Source organism: Podarcis gaigeae, assembly GCF_964106915.1.
Source record: "Podarcis gaigeae genome assembly, chromosome: 9".
Classification (NCBI taxonomy): Eukaryota; Metazoa; Chordata; class Lepidosauria; order Squamata; family Lacertidae; genus Podarcis; species Podarcis gaigeae.
Window position 1 is genome coordinate 54,543,939 of NC_139685.1, and position 23,337 is coordinate 54,567,275.

Genomic DNA, 23,337 nt, shown 5'->3' on the forward strand with positions numbered 1-23,337 from the left:
ACCCTTCAACCCTGCAGCTTTCCCCAGAAGTCTGAGATTAATAAAATGCCCATAGCAGCTGATAATGATGAGCAGCTAATAGTCAATGGTGCTTTGCTGCAAAGAACTTCAAATATAATCCTGTTCAGGTGTTCCCCAGCAAGAAGAACACAGATTATCTAGCTCCTGACAGCCCAGCTCCATTACCCTCTATGAGCTTGTGCTAAATGTCTGTAGTGTGGTGACATCGATTGTACAATTTAGAACCCTGTTCATGCATAAATAGCCTCTAATGTGTATCAAGCATCATCAATGGTTTGATTGCAATCTTTAAGACTGATTCATATCATATTGAAATGAGTTGGTCATTAGGCAGGGTGGGTTTCTCCATATGGCAAAGCAGTACTTGTAGGGCTGCAACATCTTACGATAGATCTTGCTTTATCGTAACGTATTGTGTCGTGCCAACCCCAAAAGGTGTAACAGCCGAGTGGCAAAATGGGAGTCTAAACTGAACAAACGAATGATGATAGATGGAGTTGAGTGCATAGTGATGCAATCACACAGCCATTTATCTGCACAAATTCAGCCTGCAAACTGCCAACTCACATTTTGGCAGGCATCAAGGGTCATGTGAAATGGCCTTTAGACCTGCTCCAAAGAAATCCAAATGACAGGGGTGGCATAAAACAGATGTCTGGTCTATAGCAGGGATCCCACCATTGTTTTACTTTGGGAAAGCTGCACTGATAGATACTTTTAAAGAGGAGCGGGGGGAAGTTTAATGATACAGTCCGTAGGGAGGTTCTCCTGCACCGGTCCTAGTGAAACGAATGGGTGCTATGCATGAGCATAGCATTGCTTTTGTGTTGTTCCAAATTCATAGCACTGGGTTTTGTGAGGGAGAATGCCCCCTAATGCTGAGCTTTGGGGAGAGGAAGAGCAATCTCTTATATTATAATATTCCTCAGTGAATGCTTGGGAAGTGCAATGGCTATAATTCTGCTTTTTGCTTCTTTCCATTTCTCCAGGTGGTAGCTGACAAAAAGTCCAAGGAGGTCACATCCATGAATTACAAGCTTTGATCTAAAAACACAAAAGATTGCTTCATAAGTAGCAAAAAAGAAAAACGCGACAGCTGCTTTTACCCAGGGCAAGCACTGTTGATGCCTGTGGACAGCACACATACCACAAAACATTCAAAGAGGACGAGTGTCAAACCAGCAGAGGTTTATATCCTATAGCTGTGAGCAAGAGAGCAACCCCCCTCCACCCATTTGCAAGAGCAGCAAATGAAATGGAAGTGGTCATTGTAGCAGAACAGCTACCGCATCCATCCCAGCACTGGAGACTAGATCTGTGAGAGTGGGCAGATTTAAAATGCTTTCTGGGAAGTTGGAACAAGAAGAGGTGATGAATGAAGGAGTTAGCTGAAAAGAGCAGTTTTTGACAATATATCTGTTCTGATAGCTGGAGACTTTTCTGCTCTCTACTCCAAAAGGTGTTTTATTTTTTTATATATGATTTATATTTATATTTAAATATATGATTTATATTTTCCCCTAGCACTGTTTCAGTCACTTTTCTAGAGAATCTTCATTTCAGCCTGTTTTACATATTCTTTTTAAAATAAAATAAAATAAAATACAAAGCACATAAGAAGCAGCCAACGCGACGCTATATCATAGTTAGAACACCCAATGCTACAAATTCTCTAGATTTGTGGTCAAAAGTGACTTGAAATCTGTTTTCTCAAAGTCTCCACTGAAGGTTTAGTCAATGAAAGGCGCCTGCAGATTTCATTGCATTCTGTGTGCTGATTGTTGAAGAAATAGCAAATCCCTTTCTTCCCAAAGTTTGTCAGGCATGATGCCTCTTTCCGAGAGAGAGAATGGATCTGGGGGTCAGTCAGGTAGATGAGGCCTTTCCCATTACCAGTCACCCAACCTGTCAAAAAGAAAAAACGTTACAGTTACAATACTGTTGTTGAACTCACCAGGGCACAAGCCTGGGCAATGTATATGGAGGTTCTGGGCTGCCCAGATAACAAGACCCATCTCTCAGCACCTCTGGTGTGGTCCAAAGGAAAGCAGAGCCATATGTTGGGCAACAGCTTGGCTGCAGAAGTTGCTGGAAGAAGGCATACAAGGTGCCATCCAACCGCCTTAGGGACTCCACTCCAGATTTGTGCAGGGTTTACTCCTTAGCCTTTCCTTCTCCCAAAGATACCCCACAAGGCAGGAGAGGTTTAGGGTCAGAGTTTCCTTCTCCTAGATGGGCTACCTTCCCATGTTGAAGAGCCCCACCTGCCCCTCGCTTCCCTCTACACCATGTGCAGAAACTGCCTTCTTGACCATTGGACCCTCCTATTAGTCTCATCCACTCAATCTGCCAGAGCCTGTCTTCGCATGCAGGGGAGATTCCTAACTCACTGAGGGTCCGAAACCCATAGGCAACCCTCACCTGGTTTGGCTGTCCAGTCAAAGCCATTTCTCAGGGTGTGGCTACAAGGAGTGCCAACTTGGCCCCACAATCATGGGTGCCTGAGGCCGTGGATGCCATGCAGCATGCATGGCCCTGGCACCAAAATTTGTGGGTGCCCGGCCCCTTCATAGGAAATTTTGTGGGTGCTCTGGCACCCAGGACCCCAAGGAGTTGACACCTATGGTGGCCGCTGTTGCATGCTGACAGCTTTTAGGAGCCACAGGTGAGTGCAGGGTGGGGACCAAAGTGGACAAACTACCCCAGAAGGAGCACAACATGTCCCCCACTAGAGGTACTACCCCTTCCCTAGCACCCTAAGTTATAATACTGATTCTAAAAACACACCCTATATGCATTCCATTTCATTTTCTGCAGATCTGCTGACTACAGAAATTACTTGTTTCAGCACCATAGGTTTGTACATGTGCATGCAAAATCTTGGTCTCTGTTTTGCTTTTGGGGGGGAATCTAATGGTTTTTAAAAAATATAAAGTACCTGTTTATGCCTGCATAATGCATTTGATCAATTTCTATACCACCTTTACATTTCCAAAGAAATCTCTAAGTGTTTTACAACTTTAAAGCATTAAAAAAATCACAAAATATCAAAAGAAAATGTTATGAATGAAAATCAAATGCAAAAAGATCCACATTTAAAGCAGAACCTATATCCAAAGAAATCTCTAAGTGGTTTACAACTTTAAAGCATTAAAAAAATCACAAAATATCAAAAGAAAATGTTATGAATGAAAATCAAATGCAAAAAGATCCACATTTAAAGCAGAACCTATATCTATAGTCCCTAGACAGAATGAGATGACTGTGTCTATGATACCTGAGAAAGCTGATTAGGTTTAAAGCCAATACAGTGAGCTGCTGAAGTAATTTGCTCTTTTTTCCCCAAGTGACATTTAACATTTTCTTTCTTTTAAAAACTTCAGCTCTGAATAAGGTAAAGGCAAAGGGACCCCTGACCATTAGGTCCAGTTGTGGCCGACTCTGGGGTTGCGACGCTCATCTCGCTTTATTGGCTGAGGGAGCCGGCGTACAGCTTCTGGGTCATGTGGCCAGCATGACTAAGCCACTTCTGGCGAACCAGAGCAGAGCACAGAAATGTTGTTTACCTTCCCGCCAGAGCAGTACCTATTTATCTACCGTACTTGCACTTTGACGTGCTTTCGAACTCCTAGGTTGGCAGGAGAAGGGACCAAGTAACAGGAGCTTACCCCGTCATGGGGATTCAAACCGCCGACCTTCTGATTGGCAAGTCCTAGGCTCTGTTGTTTAACCCACAGCGCCACCCACGTCCCACTCTCTGAATATTCATATCCAAAATAAATTTTTATAAGAGTTATTTTTGAAAGGGGGGTGGGGGGTGGGAGCAGCTCAGGACAATCCAATAAAATACTGTATTCCATCATTTGACATCTGGCAGTACAAACCTTGTAAATCAACCACCACATCTCTGCCTTGGGAAAACTCATAGCAGAAATGGCCATAAGCGAGTCCATATTCTGTGGCTTTGTATTCCAGCTTTACCACTTTGGTGTTGTTGGATAACTTCACAAACTCTCCTAGAATATAAGGCTCCACACTCACACATCCTTGTATAGACCTGCCTTCTAGTACCTGGGGAACAAAAAGGGGATTGTGATGGGAATAGCATTTCAGCCCACGGCTTCTGCCTGCTCCTTTCACTAGCAAAATCCTTTGCAACCTTCTGCTTGCTCCTTACCAAAAGGACCACTGATGGGATGTAGAAGATTTGTGTTGGGATGTTTTGCTCATACAGCCTCTTGTTGAATTCTGTCACATAGTACTGGGCAGTCATTTGTCTTTCCACATCACTGAAATGGTGAAGAAGCTCCTTTTCGTCTTTGTACTCTTTGCCAACGTATCTATGAAAAATGTAACACACACTGACAAGAGTAGCAGCGGCAGCAGCAACATTATACTGTATCCTGCCTTTGCTCCAAGGAGCACAGGTTGTGTGCACCCACCTCCCATTCTCCATTTTATTCTCACAACCATCCTGTCAAGCAGGTGAGGCTGAGAGACAGTGACTGGTGCCAGTGCGGATCTGAACCTTGGTCTCACAAGTCCTAGCGGTAGGACACGTGTATTTAAATGTCCTCCACTGAACATAATGAGATAAGGTAACCACTCCTAACAATGGTTATTCCATAGTCGGTTCCACTAAGTTCGATGCAGTTTACTACCCGTAGTTAGGACTGCAACCGAAAAAAGTGGTAAGAGCAGTTTCACAGCAGAATGGACTCCCCCAGAAGATGAGGGACTCTCCTTCCTTGGAGGTTTTTAAGCAGAGATTGGATGGCCATCTGCCATGGATGCTTTAGTTTAAATTCCTGCATTGCAGGGGGTGGACTAGAGGCCCCCAGGGTCCCTTCCAACTCTACAGTTATGGGCTGTGGAAAGCTGTGCCTGTTACTATCAAGCAAACACAATCCATACTTTGTTTCAAAGGTCTGCTTAAGTTTCTTATACGGTGGATGCTCAGGTTGCGAACGTGATCCGTGCGGGATGCACGTTTTCAACCCGCAGTGTTCACAACCTCCGTCTGCGCACGCGCAGGTTGCAATTTGGTGCTTTTGCCCATGTGCGACTGCCGAAACCCAAAGGAACCCGTTCCGGTACTTTCGGGTTTCGGCGGTCCATAACCTGAAAAACCCAACCTGAAGCAGCTGTAACCTGAGGTATGACTGTATTAACACAAGCCTTTTCTGATGCATAGCTCAATCCATCCATTATTTCCCATCCCTGTGCAGAATCTGGCTAGGTATTTTCATGCTGTTTTGTGGATGCATTATGTTCACTGCCTAGACTCCTTATTTATCATGTGGGATCTAAGCCAACAAACAAGGACATAACTCCCTGGACTGATCAAATTGTCATGCTGGTTTGAGCGATACCTTCCCAGAGTTTCTTCTTGGTGCAGAAAGTGTATCCAAAAAGCATTCCTTTGTCTGCCTTTCTTTGCTACGCTCAGGTAGTCCCCAATATATACAGCAGTTTCCTGTGCAGTCCACAGCCCAGATTTCTTGGAGAATTTCAAAAGGAGGGCGGCTGGAAAAGAAGACAAATGAACTGACAACTTCTTCAGCAAAGGGTTGTTCCGTACCAGTAGCCAGGAATGAAACAGCAGAGTTAAAACTGTTCTCTTGCTAGGATCAATGTCCTTTTCCCAGACTGAGTCACAGGGAAATGACATTTCGCTCACACCCATAGGAAGTTGCATTCATTGCTGCAGTGTGTACTATTACAGTCAGCTTCATCTATAAACAGAAGGTGGGAAAGGCAAGGCAGGTTGAATTGCTTTTAGAAGGGCTGCAAAGTGGGAAGGCATTCCTCACAAATATGTCACCGAGTAACAGAACCGACCGTTAGAACAAAAAGGAATGCATTTTTTAAAAATTGGTAGCAGGGAATGTGAAATTACAACAAAAGCATTCAAATGATCCAAAATGATCAAGGAAATGGAGTGACTCCTCTGTGAGGAAACATTGCAGTTTTGGACTTTTTAGTTTAGAGAAAAGACTTTTAAAGGTGACATGATTAGAAGTTTATAAAGTTATACATTGGTACCTTGGTTTAAGAACTTAATTCGTTCTGGGGGTCTGTTCTTAACCTGAAACTGTTCTTAACCTGAAGCACCACTTTAGCTAATGGCTGTGCCGCCGCTGAACGATTTCTGTTTTCATCCTGAAGCAAAGTTCTTAACCCGAGGTACTATTTCTGGGTTAGCGGAGTCTGTAACCTGAAGTGTATGTAACCTGAAGCGTATGTAATCTGAGGTACCACTGTACTTGGCATGGACGAAGTGGATAGAGAGAAGCCTTTCTCCCATGTAATACTAGAACTTTTGGATGCCTACCGAAGCTGAATGTTGGAAGATTCAGGAGAGATAAAAGAAAGTACTATTTCACACAGTGCATGGCCACCAACCTGGATGGCTTAAAAAGAGGATTGGGAAAATTCATGGAGGAGAAGGCTCTGAATGACTGCTAGCCATGATGGCTGTGTTCCGGCTCCACAGTCGGGGGCAGTAATGGTTTTGAAGACCAGTTGCTGGAAGCCACAGAAGGGGAGAACGCATTTGTGCTTGGATCCTACTTATGAATTTCCCCACTGTCATCTGGTTGGCCACTGTGAGAACAGGATGCTGGACAAGATGGGTATTGGCCTGACCCAACAGACTCTCCTTATGTTCTTAATCGGTATAAAATAAAAGGATTTCCCCCCACATATAGCATAGCAGATAGAACAGAATAACAGAATAACAGAGTTGGAAAAGGGACCCTAAGAGTCATCTAGTCCAACCCCTGCAATGCAGGAATCTCGTTGCTTTGAGAATTTGGAGGCCAGCATTCAAATCCCATCTTAGTCATTAACTCACTGACAATCACTTCACACCATATACAGATAAGGTACACAATACTAGGATCTGTCCTTGGCATAAAGCTTGCCAAAGGTTGAACAGAAACAAATAATTTTTTTCTTGGTCTTGAGTACTTCGCACAGGCAGTGTCAGTCAGGCTAACCCAGGGGTGGATAACTGCAGCCCCCGAGATACTCAAACTCCCTGACCATTTCCATGCTGGTTGGTGCTGAAGGGAGCTGGAGTCCATCGGCATCTTAGCATATTAACTCAGCAAGGCTAAAAGGGACTTTCACCAGGGTGTGTGCAAATGATTTGAATCCTGTCTTTCTGTTGTGACACGTGAAGTGGGGGGGGGGCACCTGCACAGATTACCCCTGGGGGAGGCAAGTGTGCTGTTGTGTAGCTCACACATGAATCAAGACACCTGAGTGCTTGGGGCTTGTAAACCAGCACAAAAATCTTTCCCTCCCTGGAAGCAGCACAAAATGCTTGGGATTAAATAATTATAAGGGTGCATTTCGGAAAGCTCTACTTACTACTTACAGTGCGCTTTACCGAAGAGTTTTGGCTTGAAGAGCCCTGTATTCTTCATTCTTTCCATTAGCCAGGCATGGTCTACACCAGACAAAAGCCTGCCATAGTCATCGTCACTGAGAACGCGAGCCTGTAGGGTTTCTGCATTGGCCCTCTCCAAAAAGACAAAAGAGCTGCTGCTAGAGTTCAAAAATGAAGGACTCCCCGATTCAGAAAAACTACTGGAAAAGTGGGCTGCTTTGTACCATGATTTTAGAGAGGAGCTTGAACTGTGACTGCTGCTCAACATGTTCCTTAGCTTTTCACCGTCATCTTCTTCCGTTGTAGCACAGTCACTGGACTGGTTGATTAATGGCTGGTTCTTTGTCCCCAAAGGAGAATTTGTGGCTCCAGAGCTGTGATGTGGTTGATTTCTTGCTATAAAGACGTCATTAAGGTGACCTGCTGACTTCTTTCCACATTCACTAGCAAATTCACAGTCTTCTGTTGTCTCTGCTTGTGGGTCAATTTCAGATACTCCAGTGGAGCTTTCTGGAGGCACTGCAGAATTCGATTTATTAATCCAATTTTGAACAAAGCGGTCACGTTCCGGTTTGGGCATGCTACTATTGATGGAGGCAGGTGTCCTCCTGGCATCAGGCAGGTGTGAATTCATCTGTGCATCTTCAGTAGTGTCCACAGTTTCTCCTTCTGGGTCAACAAATGGCCAACCTTGTCTAGATATTGATTCTATTATATTTTCTGTGCTTCCTTTCCCAATGCTGCACAGATTATGGTTAGAAATGGCACTGGAGTCCTTGCTCCTGGAATCCATTAATGAAGATGGAATAATGGGAACTTGTTCAGAAGTGGGACTCAAAAGATCATTACTATTTTGGGGGTTGGTGCTACTGGTTTCTTGGAGTGGCTGCTTCAAAGCATTCTCTGCTCCCTCTACGTGCTCCTCTCTGAGATTTGGGTATGATTCTGTTACTCTGTGAGTCTTGCCTATATTATTCTGATTGGGATGCGTTAAGGAGCCACAACAGTCATTCTGAGGCTCCTGAAGAGAGAGCTGATGAGTTTTGGAAAACAGTACACATGGATCTGGCTTTCGGCAGTTCGCTTCAGCATCTTCAGTCAAAGCTGCAGAACATTCTTGTTCCTTACCTCCAGTAGCCTTTTGGTTCTGTACCTTATCTTGGGGCAGTTCATTTTCATTGCAGTCAATCTCCTCCCAACTAGTAAAGGAACTTGATTTGGAGAATTTGCTCCAAGATCTCAACGAACTGGAACTTTCACTCCTGTTATGAGAATTACTTGAAATACCACCAGTGTGTCTTTCTGAAGGAACGCACTCTACCTCTTCATCAAGGGCAGTGGCATGGAATAATTTCTGTCGCATCTGCTCCTTAAAACCCTCACGATTTTTCCTTCCTTTTTGTGAAATCGAGATCTTTGCAGAGTCTTTCCCATGATGTGATCTTTCTTCAGTGGTACACACGGTGTCCATATTTTTGGTTTCCGTTTTCAAAGCTGTTATACAGGCTCCTGTTTGGCTTCCTGATTTCATCTTGTAGCTGTGGCAAACACTTCCATAAACTTCACAGACCGCTGCATGATGCTGGGAATACATTTCAAGGACTTTCTTGAAGCTCAATTCACCGTTCACAATTGACTTTTCAACACCAGTTTTGTAGCTATCTGGAATGTAGGACTTGGCATCTGAGTTACAGAAATCCTGCACATTTAAGTGCTCTTTAACTAACATGACAAGGCACATGATATCCTTGGCAAGCTGTTCTTTGTCCTGCTCTTCACTATGCGGTAAATGACTATAAGCATACAGCTTCTGTAAGGCTTCCTGGCACAACTTATTCACTTGACTAAGTCTCTTGCTCTCACCGTAGAGCCTCTGGTGCACTTTTGTAAGGCAGAAAGCTGCCTTGATAAAACTGTGGAGCTCCTGTTTGCTGGTGACTGGTTCTTTGTCCTTCTTACTAAGGAGACCAATTTCAAAGGACTCCTTTGCTTCGGACAAATAAAACTTCTGCTTTGCAGAAGGGCATTCGCTTGAATGGCTGTAAGACAGCAAGCACATTCCACGGATATTCTGTAAAAACAAGTACAGCTGAAATGAACAGGATCTTACAGATTCGTGCATCAAATTTGAAAACTCAGATCCTATAAAGAATCCTCAAATTTGAACTCACACAAAGGTTTTGAGAATATAGCTTTTTCCAAATGATTTTCAAGTACTTGTTTTTTCTGTGTTTGATCAATTATGCTTGAGTTAAACTTATTACACACCGAAGGAACACTGAGCAGCTTTGTTCTGAGATATCTAGCAAAAAAAATCCATGCTAGAATTGTGCATTTGCTAATGGAATTTTCAATATAAAACTTTGCAAAGCCTATTAATCTGAGGGACCGATTTGTCTATGGAGTTCAGTGGGATTGGGGTGGGTTGGGGAGCAGGAAGAAGCTATATTCTCAAAACCTTTGGAACTTAATCCACAGATAAGTGGGGTATGAAGTACACGTCTTCTGCAAAATGCTTTCCTGAAGATACCCCCTCCTTCCCAAAGAACCAAAAGATAGATTGTATAACTAGCAGCCTTTACCTTCCAGTTCCACTCTCTTTATTATCCAATGAGTTTTCAGTTAAATCAATGGGACATTAAAGTGGTATGAATGATAGGCAACAGTAAATGGTTTGTAGTAAGCAACTGCTCCAAATGAACAGGTTTAACAGTATAAAAGCCAGATGGCATTTCACTTGCACCACAACTTTTCATCTGCATTGCATCTGAATTTGGAATGCACATCCTGATTTTACATGCACACAGCAACATATTGCAGTAGTAGATGGCAGTGAATAATCTTCAGCACAGGGAAGAAATAAGAATATTGGGTATCACACTTACGACTGCTGTGAGCACAAACAGTGGTGTGAACTGGCTGAATGCTGCTGCTAACTTGCATGCTTCAGCAGCTGAAAGTAAACGGTGGTCAAACTCTTTCAGAAGATTCTGTTGAAACGGCAGGAAGGAAATGTAAGTTTAGGCAGATTGCTTTCCGTTCATCTCTGTGTAGATAGGTGAGTCTATGTAAGGTAAAAAGGTAAAGGACCCCTGGATGGTTCACTCCAGTCAAAGCCAACTATGGGGTTAAGGTGCTTATCTTGATTTCAGGCTGAGGGAGCCGGTGTTTGTCCACAGACAGCTTTCCAGGTCATGTGGCCAGCATGACTAAACTGCTTCTGGCGCAACGGAACACCGTGGTGGAAACCAGAGCACATGGAAACGCCATTTACATTCCTGCCTACTTGCACTGGCATGCTTTCAAACTGCTAGATTGGCAGAAGCTGGGACAGAGTAACAGGAGCTCACCCCATCATGGGGATTCAATCCGTCAATCTTCTGATTGGCAAGCCCAAGGGGCTCAGTGGTTTAGAACACAGTGTAGACAGATGCCAAGGTTTAAAAGGTAAAGGTACCCCTGCCCGTAATCTGTTTCTGTTGTGGAAAAGTGAGCTTCAGGTATCACACAGAATCTCCCTAGTCAGGGATGCTGAACAAAGCACACACAATTTTCAGCAAGCTAAACAAAGTTCATCTCAAATACAGGAACAGTTACCAGGTGAAACTGATAGTTGTCTTTAAACTGGTTGTAATCGTTTTCACTCATTGATACAAAGATGTCAGCCAAGATACCCAACGATGTAGCAATTCCCTGCAGGAGACACACACAAAGACAAATTGGCGTTTCACTGCTTCCATTGCAGATTACTTCTCTAAAACACAATAATCCATTCCATAAAGCACAAGAAGCTAAAACACACAGGGTGTTTCCAAATGGGATTAGGACTCCTCATGCATGCAGCATCAACACATCCCTATCTATTTAATCCAGATTCGCTCTTTCCATAGAAAATCTGGTGAATTCAAAACAACAACAACAACAACAACAACAGACTTGTTGCCAACAACCCACTTGCAATAACGAATCCCTGTCTGGAAGCACCCAACATCTCAGGCTGTTTTTACATTGTTCAGTTTCTTAGTGGAAAAAAGGACAGTCTACTTTTCCACTGCTTGTGAAGGACTTGGGCATGTTTGAAACAGCAAGGACCACTCTTCTTCACCAGCAGATCCCTCTTTGAAGGACTACCCTTTCTGTTATTCCTCAGTTCCTGCTAAAGGTTTGGAGCAAGCTGCTTGTCTAGATTGTCTAGAGGAGCAGAACAAATACTGCCAATAGCAGAAAATACTCATTTTTAAAAAGAAAATAGTACATACATTACCTTTATATCTGGCTGGGGAAGTGTGAAATAACCTAAAATTGAAGCCCAAATCAGCTCTGCTGCTTCATACCACATCCCTGAAAGATACACACAAAAATGAACGCTCAGTTATTGTTGTAGTCTTTTTTTAAAAAAAGAAGTAATATTTATAAACTTATTTAATGCACTTGTACTTAATAGGGATGGGGGAGAAGTTTGCCATGCATGAACCGAAAAATAGCTATCATTCAAAAGTTACACTTGTCCAAATTTTGTGTTGCAGTTTTCCAACCCCAATATGTGTACATTCGGGGAAAGTGTACATAAGAATTTACTGGTGAAAATAATATTCAAAGTACATTAGAAAAAAATGGTTTGCAAAATTGTGTATGATACAAATTTCCAAAAGGGCTTTTTAATAATAATAATAATAATAATAATAATAATAATAATAACCAAACAAGTGCAGAAATGTGAATTTAAGATTGGAAAAATTGGAAACTGTAATTGACAAAAGCATCCATTCGTTACAACTTAATGGAAATAGGATACTGGACTAGGTGGACCATTAGCTTAATCCAGCAGGCTGTTATGAGCCTGATCATCACATAATTTCACCACTCCATGCCCTTATTTTTTATCCTCTGAAACCCAACATCTTGCAAAGAAGAAGGAGGAGGAGGAGAAATTGTTAAGTCTTAATTTGGGAAGCAAAATTAATATGCAAAGTAAGCAATTTGAAGCAATTATAGGCATAGAATTTGGGTCACATTAGATTTTTCTTTTTTTGCCAATACATTTTGCTAGGCATACAGCTGATTTTTTAAAGGAAATGGGGAATATTTTGCAGCTAGAAAGAACACAATTATGAGAAATGACTCCTGCACTATCCTCAGAGAACTGAACGGGAACTGAAAAAGATCAGGTGAAACCAAAGAATGTGAGATTGCTTCATGAATCCTACCCAGCTTTTGTAGAATCTGTCCTCTAATCTGTACACAGACAGACTGAACAAGGATCCTGTCACTTTCTTTTGAGTACTTCCACACACCTGAGAAACAGAATGAAAAGAGCAGTTGAACACACTACAGTGTTTGGGAACATAAAGAGGTAGAAAGGTGAGGTAAATATATATCCAAGACCTTTACAAATTAAGAAAAACAAAGAAAGAAGCTGTCTGGGACAGGAACACATTAGTCTGGCAGTGGCTCTGCTAGCAAGGTGGCAATTTTTTGGGGGGGAACCTTTATAAATAATAACTCAACGTGTAGAAGCCACAAATTATAGATACCTGTTGCTCCATTGTCATTAATAAGACTGCTAAGGATATATTCAGCCTTTAACAGTTTACCTAGAAAGAAGAGGAAAAACAAAGCTATATTGAGGCAAATATTTCAGTCTCGGAGTTCAGATAGCAAAGGGTAGATCTGGTAAATCTGGTCTTTTAGCAATTTTTTTAAAATGTCATTTGTCTTCCTTAGCTTATCCCCTAAGTTCTAAACTTAGAACAAAGGTAGGACCAGCCTCACAGGTCAAATTTGACAGATGGGTGGGGGCTATCCATTTGCCAGGCACTTGACATCATAATGAGACAAGGATGCCAGTAAAATGAAGGCTTTTTCCTCTGTTTTAGCAGAGGATTCCATCCAATTGTGACCCAGTCATAGACCCTGACCCACTGCTTGAAGATGAATTATATAAGGGCCATTCACATGTTACATTCAACAAGTGCACAATCTCTGTAAACAACAGTTGATGCACACTATCTACACTCTTATCATTATTCACGTCATGTTCGACAAGCGTAGTGTCTGTGTTTCTGTGTGCACAATAGCTGAGCTGTATGAACATGTGTAAACTCTTTCACAAAAACACTTGTACATGTGTAGTGGTAGCTGTACCTGTATTTAGTGTAAAGTGAACAGGCCTACAGATGCTCAAAGCTACCCCAAGATGAGAGCTAACCGAGGTAGTTTAGATATTTATATCTGCCTAGACTCACCCACATTGTGGTCCAACTATGTCACCCTGATTCACCCTGGACTTTAGGAGTAAACAGCATGCCAATACTTCTTTAAGACATGTATTTGCAAGACTTGGCATCAGACTCAGCCTTTCTCCCAGATGTTTTTAGACTACAACCCCCCAACATCTCTCATCATTGGCCGTGCTGGCTAAGGTTGAGTGGGGTTGTAGTAAAGAAAATGTACGGGAACCCAGTTTTGGGGGAAGTGGCATCATATAGCAGAGCTCAGAAATAAGGACAATTATATTTGACACACATACTATTCCTGAGATGTAGTGATTGAAATCAGATGATCATTTCATTATATGTAAGCTATTTCCTTCTAAAACTGTATTCATCATCAGCTTAGCTTTGGCTTTTCCTTCCTAAAAAAAACTAGGAAGAAATTTAAACTAGGAAGAAATTTAAAACAGGCCAATGCCATTCATGATCTTTCTGTACTACCAAAAGAGGAACGAAGAAAAAACAACCCTCAATTTTACATGAGTAGGTTAACTGCATTATTTGCACCAAGTGGCTATAGTGCATCTATATGTGCGTGCGCGCGTGTGCACACACACACACACACAGAAAATACCAGATCTTTAATCATCTTTTTGAAGGCTTTTGCTCAGAAGTACAGCAATTCACAGACCCCCGTTTGAAACAGCAGGGCAGATTTGTTAGGAGACAAAAGCTCCAATTAGTATTTTCCACACCCTTTCACAATTTTCTCTGCTGCTTCTTTCTCTCAGAGACCCCTTTATGCCAGACACTTTGTGCAGGCCAGAAGAGGTGGGAGGGAGATGGAGTGGGGGTGGGGGGTGGGATGGTGTAGATGGAGAGTAGATGGCAGGCAGGGCAGGGTGTCAGTTTAAAATGATGGCTCAGGATCATAGGAATGTCATCTCCAGAATGGGACAAAGTATCCTCTTGAAAGTCAAGCAGCTCCTAATTGGGACTCGGCCGAGAAAACGGAGATGGTAGTTGGGGGGGGGAGCGCAATGAGTGTTTCATTACCTGAATTTACAGAGACGCGAGCTTGGCGAATCACCAGCTGAGGGGCAATTGGTGTTGTAGGTTGGAGCTCGTGCAGCCTTTTGGCAATCCGAAGGAGCTGGCTGGAGCCATCAACCCAATATAAGAACCGGTCAATCAGGAACACAATAGCAGCTGCTGTCACATAGTCCCTGCTGGTAATGGAGGCTTTCAGACAAACCTGAAAAGAACACCAAACACATGTGATGGTGAGGAGCAACTAGCTCTCAAATTGGAACCGTTTCTAGGGGGCTGTCCATAAAGTATGTAAATCATCAGGCAGAGGGATGGGGTAGAAATGTTTGTTGACTTGCTTAGCTGAGAAATGTGTACACCTACTTTCAGCTACGGAAAACTGCAGGGCAAAGGAAGGATTGGGGGTGGGATATTGCTTCAAACGTAGAAAATTGTCAGAGGCATGGAAGGAAAGTTCAAAAAAGCTTTAAAAAGTGTGGCATACTTTACAATGCTCTACCCCGTGATAAACCACTGTGTGGGTGTGTACAATGCTCCCAATCTTAGATAGGATATTCTGATTATCAACATATTTTTCTTTAATTTTAACCACAGCTGTCGATTCATTTTCATCCCAACCTTCTTCCAAGGATTTCAGAGTGTTTCATCTCATTTTAACCTCACAACCAACAGCTTAGACCCATCAAGCTCACCCAATAATTAGATCCTGGGCATTCCTGTGTCCAGCATGCTACCCACTATATGACACTGTATCTTGTAACCTTATTTTAAAAAGTAAGAGGAAGGTAAGACACTCCTAAAAAGTAGACCAGTGTTCTGTTTTCAAGAAATGACCTACATATAGCATTAAAATTAGCTTAAATGGGAATTGGGGGTGTGTGCTATTAAAAGCCTTTGCCTTCTGATTCTCAAGGGAAATGAAGACTTTTGTGGTGTCAATCAAGTTCTAAACATCAACAAGTTGCATTAATATAGCAGTAAAGGCTACCAGATCAAACGCTCCTTTGTACATCATAAAGGAGCAACTGGGTCAGCAGTCCAACGTTTTCTCTTTGCAGGTGACCTTTAATGATTTTTTTAAAAATAGCATTAACTCCTTTGGTATCCCTCTCAGAGGCTGATCCTTCTCCCTGGCATGGAGAATCAGCCGCACTTATGAAGGAACGTGCTGTTAGGAGAGAAGAAAGGCCAGCAGGCTAACTCTGCGGTAGTATGCAGAGCCTTCATGGGTGCTCAAGAATCCCTGCAGGTGTTGTTACATCTGCCCAAATGCCCAACTTGCACCTTGGGAGAATGGCGTGTGAGCAAAAGTGCATCTCAGCTTTCCTCTCCTCAGCTGGGGAAAGATGAGAAGAAAACTCCTGCCTGCTGGAGTCTCAAGTATGATTTGGTAACACCTTCCTTGGGATTGAATAGGAAAGGTTAATCTGATGAAGGGAAAATTTACTTAGACTAGAATATACCAGTACTGTGGCTGCAGTATGAGAATATTACCTTGACATGGAGCTCAGAGGTCACTCTGATAGACCCATGAAGCCAGACCCTCTATCCAAATATTTATTTTCTGTATATACTCCTACTGTCCACTGCTGGAGAAGGCATTTGTTTCTTAGTGACTTAGTGACTCATTGAGAAAAGTCAGTTACCTGACTCAAATTCTCTAGTGCCTTTGCTGCTTAATGGGGAAAAAGAAAGTGATACAGCTATAACTTAAGCCTGCCTGGAAGCCAGTGTAACAGTAAGGAATGTACTCTATCAGCACAAGGAATAATGCTTGCACAACTGAAGTTCCCTTTCTCCTCCTCTGTGTTCTGCCAAACTGTTCTGGGGGTTTTCCCTATGTCAAGCTCCCTCAGTGAAGATAGGATCTTCCATGCACAGGGGCTAGTAAATTAAAACACACTACTACTACTGCTGCTGCTGCTGCTGCTGCTGCTGCTACCACTACTAAAGAAATAGTATCTTCATCTCACTTAAGACAGAAAACTCACATTTCCCCCCATTTGCTTCCATGTATAAAGCCAAATTTACATGTGTCCATGCAGCAACCATAAATACACAATATCCCTGTATCCTGTTTCATTTGCAATTATGCATCCATGTGGATAGTGTCATAATACAGTTTAGTCACTAGGTAGCACTGGACTTAGTTGTTATCTGTGTGGAATCTGTATCTTCCTATGCCTGTTCTTGTTTGGGAGAGACAACTTCCTCACTTGTTTACAGTAGCAACCGGTGTTGTTCCCCTGGCTTCTTGACACTGTCAAGTATCACTGTCAGTTACCGAGAGGGAGATGGTGAAGGACAAGGCTCAGCACAGTATGGGTGCAATGATGGAGCCAATTTGACATTTTCTTCGCTGCCTTTCTGCTCCCCATCTTGGTAACTGGCAGTGACATGCAGCATTGGGAAGCCAGGTAAGCAATGTTGAGGACTACTGCAAACAAGACAGGTAAGCTGTGCTGTGCTGCCCTATCAGATGCTCCTGCCCATTTGTCCTCTAACTACCGTATTTTTCGCTCTATAAGACGCACCAGACCACAAGACGCACCTAGTTTTTGGAGGAGGAAAACAAGAAAAATAAATATTCTGAATCTCAGAAGCCAGAACAGCAAGAGGTGAAAGCAGCAATCCCTCTTGCTGTTCTGGTTTCTGGGATAGCTGCGCAGCCTGCATTCGCTCCATAAGACACGCACACATTTCTCCTTACTTTTTAGGAGGGAAAAAGTGAGTCTTATAGGGCAAAAATTATGGTATCCATGGCAGTATTCACTCTTGCCATGTAAAGTGTGAATCAGTCTTCAGACCAGCAATGATCTGGCATAACTAGGCAGAGCAAGGAGCTGTCCATTGGGAACTTTCAACCAACAGTGCTGAAGGCTAGGCAGCACTTCTAAAGACGTTGCAGGATTAAATACTGAATTCTTGTATTAAAAAACTGGGAGAATCTAAAGTATTCAATTCCCAATTTCTGGTTTTGAGACCCAAGCAACACCTATTTTGGCCAGTAATGTCTACCACTAACCTATCATTTTTACAAATGGGTTGTGCATTTGTAAAAACAACGTAACAGCTGGCAGCTTTCTATAAAGTCCCTGGGGAAACCAGCATCACACACTGGGAGACATTGTTCAAAGAATTTGGAGGTAGCTCCAGCCATGTGATGAACTAATCACATGTAAAAACCAACTTCTGGCAACTAATTTCTTGATCTTTACTTTGGGTAAGCAGGTAGGAGATCACATACAAGCCACACAGATATCTGAATGATTGCTTAACATGCCGGGTTCCTGTGTATGAGCGTGGTTTTGGCTAAGGACTATAGTACTATTTGGAAGGTACAGGAAGAGTCAGGTAAAACTTGATAATGGTATAAGCTGCCTTTTATCTTGTCGGATAGATAGACCATCTTGCCCACTAGTGTGCTGACAATGACTTGGTTCACCCAGCATGAAGTTTTGCTACCGGAAAACCTTTAAACTGAAGATTTCAGGGACTGAATGTAGCACCCTCTCCATCCAAATCACATGGCAGAGCAACAGCTCACATTCCCTCTTGCCCCCCAGAAGAGAGACTCTTATGAATGACTCAAGAAATGTGTGAAAACATTTGTGGTGACAATCAGCTCCAAGATTAGGGATAGGTCGGTAATGTTAGCCTGTCAGTGAAAAAGATTTACACCCTGTGGCTTGATTCAAATCATAGACGATGCAACTTGAAGAAACTGAAATAGCCATAGTGTGAACAACTTGAACAGGAATGCCTGATATTTATTTACCTCACAAGACCAGTTGTGAACAAGTATTCACAGGCCGACTTATGCTTCAAAAACTGGTGGAAATATATTTATTTATTTGCAAGGGGGCATGCTTTTGCAAAGAATGACACTTGAAAGGGATTCCTATTTCTTTGTGTGCATGTGCCTCTTGACAATGGAGGGATCCCTGTCTTTAAGCACCTGAAAACGAACACTGCCAGCGACACATTTTTCTCAATGCTCCGGAGTCTACCGTATATTTAAGCACTGAGCCATTGCCTAATGCATTTTTTTCTTTCTGCTTCTTCTCCTCCTTCCCTTAAGAGATTGGAACACAAAAGCATGAGTGAGGGTGACCTACCAAACAAAAGAGCCTTTGAGTTCCTCGGAAAAGTAGACTTGGAGGAGGATGGAAGGAATCCAAGTGGCCCTATTATTTCCACTTGCACTAATTAGACATTTTTCTGTCAGCTATTGAGCACCGCTGAGAGGCCAAACTCACTGAATTCATTTCTAAAGTGTTTACAGAAGTTTGCATCTGTTTGTGTCTCTTCAGGAGGAAAATAAGCACTTCAATAGCATTGTGAAAAATCTAAACCAAGTATCCTATTCTGGAGGGCCGGGCAGCTGCATAATTTAATTCTCCGCTCAATGCCGAAACCTCTTGCGTCGCTCTCCAAAACCAAATGGACACAAAATGAGGAAAAGTCAAGACAGGGTGAGAATATCAGCTGCTTTTTCTTTCCCCGAAGATGGCGTGCTGTGGTAACACACCAATACATTTTGCTCGGTGTCAATTGTTTGAAGTTATAACCCTGTTCTCATCCCCTCTGAGAAATCATACCTGACTTTTTCCTTGGCTCCCAGGTCACACAACAGTTCCTAGTCCACAAAAATGCTGCCATGTTAATGGAAAATGCAGACCAAAACCTCCTTCCCATAAAAGCATAAAATGAAAGTAGGTCAAGTTCTGTGACAGCAATTCCAGGGTAAAAAGACAGACTTCACACATAAAGCCTAGAAGAGGCAACAGACATTCCCCTCCTAATATACACATATGATGGATACAGAGCAGGAGCAGACAGTGTGGTAGGATGTCATGCACACCTTACCTCTGGTTTGTTGCTGCTTACTAGAAGGGAAGTGGGGAAAGAGGAAAGACAGTGGTGTGGTGCAAACACACTGTCAGGAGCACTGGAGAGGCTTTGCCAGTGTGTTTGCACTGCGTCCACCTTGCCCCTCCCAGTAAGCAGCAGTGAAGCAACCAACTGGAGGTCAGATGTGTAGTGGCGTCCCATCATGCCAGCCACTACTGGTACAGATAGCAATTTTTCAGAAATCTGAAGCAGAATGGGAGAGCTGTTACTGCCTACGGATCTAGACATTTATGTCTTCTGTCCTATTATAGTCTCTGGTCAATCAGTTTCACAGGTCTAAGACCCTCCAAAACGTGTTTGAAGTGTTGTTAAGATGCCAACATTTCTGAGAGGGATTGCATATCAGAAGCATGCTGCCAGAATCACCTAACTTCAGCAGAACTATGAAAAGCTTTCCTCTTCTCTTTTTCTGGCAGTGTCCTGTGGCATGATGAGACTGAAAGTGTGTTATCCTGGTTCGTCAGACTCTCCATATGTGAGTCAAACAAGACAGAATGGCTGCCATGCCTGAGGTGCACATGCAAAGCTATACTGAGGAAAGAGTGCTTAATTAATTTGAGAAAAGGTGATTTCGTAACTCTTGCTGTCTTATATCAAAATGAAGAATGTATAAAATTACCTCCAAGTGGCAGATGAGACACAGCGGAAGTTTCTGCGTAATTTTGAATTGCCACTAATGGCTCACACAATTCATAATGCACTGACTGATTCACTTCCAGATTTCTCTCATCACAGATTAACATCTGCAATATCCATTGCCTGTCTAGATAACAGACATCACCTTGGCCACAGGTCCATCTCACCTATTACAGTTGCTTTCCTTTAGATTTGATATAATGTGTATCTAACCATATACCACAGAAGCTCACAATTCTTTTGCTAATTTATGTTTCTGAGGGACAGGAAAAAGTCTATTTCTGACCTTGCCCAACCTTAGTTTGTTTGCAATCCCACTGAAATATCATCCTGTCTTTCTGCACCTTACATAAAAGCTTTTGATCAGATGTGCACTGTTGCATCTGCAGTTCCTGAACATAATTTTAAACAGCAACAACCCATCAAGCCTACAACCCCAGGAGGAAGACACTTCATAGACAAAACAAAAAAAAATTATAGCAACACAGAGATATAACCAAAATATAAAAGAAAGAAAAGGATTCTGATTTGGAAATTGTGATTAAGGGATTTCTGTATCCATGCCAAGAGAGAGAAATAAATGTGCACTTTGCCTGAACATCTGTTTCTACAATGTCAACCTAGGATGTGTAATTGAGTTTAGGGGCACAAAAGGAACTTCATGGCTGGGAAGCTGAGTCAGGTGGAGATGGAATTAGATTTGCAGAAGATTTCTATACACCAATTATAGGGGTTCAGGGTGGAAATGCAAAACAGCCTTTACTGAAGGGCCTTTGCAAAAATGCCCTGAGTGGACGGGTGTGCTGTTTTCATGGTTTCTCGCATTAGTGGCCTGGTTCCTCCCAGCAAAACACCTTAATGTTTGGGTCTCAGCCTTAGGTTCAATGCCAGGATACCTTGTTTTTGCCGACAACTGCAGCTGCTCCCAGGAAGGGAGAAAACACTCTCTCCCAGAGCCATCTGGCACTGAGGTACGGGACAAAATGTGAATATACGAAATTGCTTGTGCAGAATAAATTAGGAAGATAGAAGCAGATGAGGGTGGAGGAATTTTCAATGAGCAAGAATTAAATCATCAATAATTGAGCCTAGAGGTCTGTTGGTTTGCTAAGACTAGGAATGAATGGCATTGCTAACTCATCCAGGTACAGGGCACTTGGGATGTATTAAATGGATGCAGCAAATGGGGTAGGAACCTCTGAAATATTTTTAAGTCCACCTACACAGGAAAAGAGAATGTAATGCAAGCAATAGAAGCTCCCTCTGAGCACGTAGTCTAGAGATAAGTGTGCCTTGCTTGCTTCATAGTTTGTGAAAACTAGGAGAATAACGAGAAGCGCTGCATTATAGAATTGGCAGGGTATGCCATTATTATGTTTTTATCCTGCTCTTCCTTCAGAGCTCAGGGTGGTGCATCCCCTTTTATCATCACAGCAACTTTATAGGGTAGGCTAGGCTGGAAAAAAATTATTAATTGGCCATGGTCATCTATTAAGTTTTCACTGTGCACAAATTTGAACCATTTCAGGTATAGGCAACTTGAGGCTGCTTGAGCTAACCATCACTTTAAAAGCGTTTAAACCAATTAAAATAAACAATGAAGAATTGTTAGCATTACTGGTTAACAGCCAGCAAAGCTATGCTTTCTAACACAACTTTCTCAAAACAGCCATATTAAAAAAGGTGGTTGGAAAGAGAGGGTTTTTAAAAACCCACAACACGAAAGCAGCAGACACCTCCCTGGGAAATTAGTTGCCAGAAAGATGGGTGCCTGTATCTTCCGTATGCAAACAGGCAGAAGAAAGGGTCCAGTTTAGGGCCCTTAAGGTTATATTTAAAGATACAGTACAGCTATCACTACTATCACAGAATGATAGAATTGTAGCGTTGGAAGGGACCCCAAGAGTCATCTAGTCAAATCTAGTCCAATTCCGGTGCAGGAATCTCAACTGAAACATCCATGACATATCACAGGGCTAAGAAACAAATTAAAATCATGCTCAAATCATGCTCATTGAATATGACTTGAGCAGATAGACAGTTATGGAAGGGGAATCTCAGGCTTTAATATCAAGGTGCCCTGGGGGTCACAAAGATACACCACAGTAGATCACTTTGCAGGTTATGATCTGCTCTAGCAAAAGAGTGCTACTACATGCAGTAACTTACAAGGTTGCTTATTGGGTTGAGACACCTAGTGATATTGAATTCTCGAGAATAATCTCTTGGAGAATTTTCTCGAAAATATTATCAGTTAATGAAATATTAGAGAATTTTCATTTAAAATAGGAGAATATTCATTTTAATGCATTGAAAATGATATAATTAGTTAATATACATGTTTATTCATGGGTAAACTTGTTCAGATGGCAACCAAAAACTGTACAGTTATTCAATGGGGCAATGCAGTGAATTCACATTCTTTGATACAAGTAAATTCAGTATTAGGCTATCTTGTGCTTCTAATAGGTCTAATGGTAATATATTTCAGTATGTCAATCTCTGATAAATGGCTTGTTGTACCATTGAATGGCACTGCCAAAACCAGTTACTGGCACTAAATAAAAATATAGAAACATCAACTGCTCAACTGTTTAAATCAAGGCCACCTCACATGCTGTTACACATAATTGTATAGGCCTGGTACTTTAAGTGTATAAAGCATTGAAGCTACTTTCTGTAAAAAAATATATCACACTATATGGCCAAGAGTATAGAATTGCTATGAATAAGGTCACACCAAAATAGAAAAAAGGCTCTTACATATTGTTGAAATACATACGAATTCAAATGTTCATCAAATTAAATGAATAGCATATATGTGTGTGTGTTTTCTGTAGCTCACATTTCAGAACTGCCAATGGTGAATGACATAATGCCCAGTAATGTAACTGGATTAAAAAACACACACCATTATTCATTACTTACACTGGCAATATCACAGCTTAACTTATTATTTGCTATATTTTTAAAATGTGGGTTGTAAAACTGGTTCTTACGTTAAAATTTACAGTTTGTGGAGAATATTCTCTGGATAATTTTCTAGCAGAGAATATTCTCACCTCACATCACCAGAGGCACCACACACACACTTGCGAAACAGATTGT

General features: G+C 42.1%; 1 protein-coding gene across 6 annotated transcripts in view; it reads right to left on the reverse strand.

Moving 5' to 3' along the window:
- Window positions 1–1,445: 1,445 nt before the first annotated feature.
- Window positions 1,446–23,337, reverse strand: part of ALPK1 (alpha kinase 1) — a 61,938-nt gene continuing 40,046 nt past the window's right edge. For all 6 annotated transcript variants that reach the window (XM_083756345.1, XM_083756342.1, XM_083756344.1 and 3 more), the window contains 11 exons: window positions 14,686–14,884; window positions 12,952–13,011; window positions 12,625–12,711; window positions 11,682–11,758; window positions 11,015–11,110; window positions 10,303–10,407; window positions 7,406–9,488; window positions 5,394–5,547; window positions 4,199–4,361; window positions 3,906–4,092; window positions 1,446–1,926 (listed from right to left, as the gene is read on the reverse strand). In XM_083756345.1, the coding sequence (XP_083612471.1) occupies window positions 1,706–1,926; window positions 3,906–4,092; window positions 4,199–4,361; window positions 5,394–5,547; window positions 7,406–9,488; window positions 10,303–10,407; window positions 11,015–11,110; window positions 11,682–11,758; window positions 12,625–12,711; window positions 12,952–13,011; window positions 14,686–14,884 (3,432 nt within the window). In that variant the 3' untranslated portion in view covers window positions 1,446–1,705. The remainder of the gene's footprint in view (window positions 1,927–3,905; window positions 4,093–4,198; window positions 4,362–5,393; window positions 5,548–7,405; window positions 9,489–10,302; window positions 10,408–11,014; window positions 11,111–11,681; window positions 11,759–12,624; window positions 12,712–12,951; window positions 13,012–14,685; window positions 14,885–23,337) is intronic.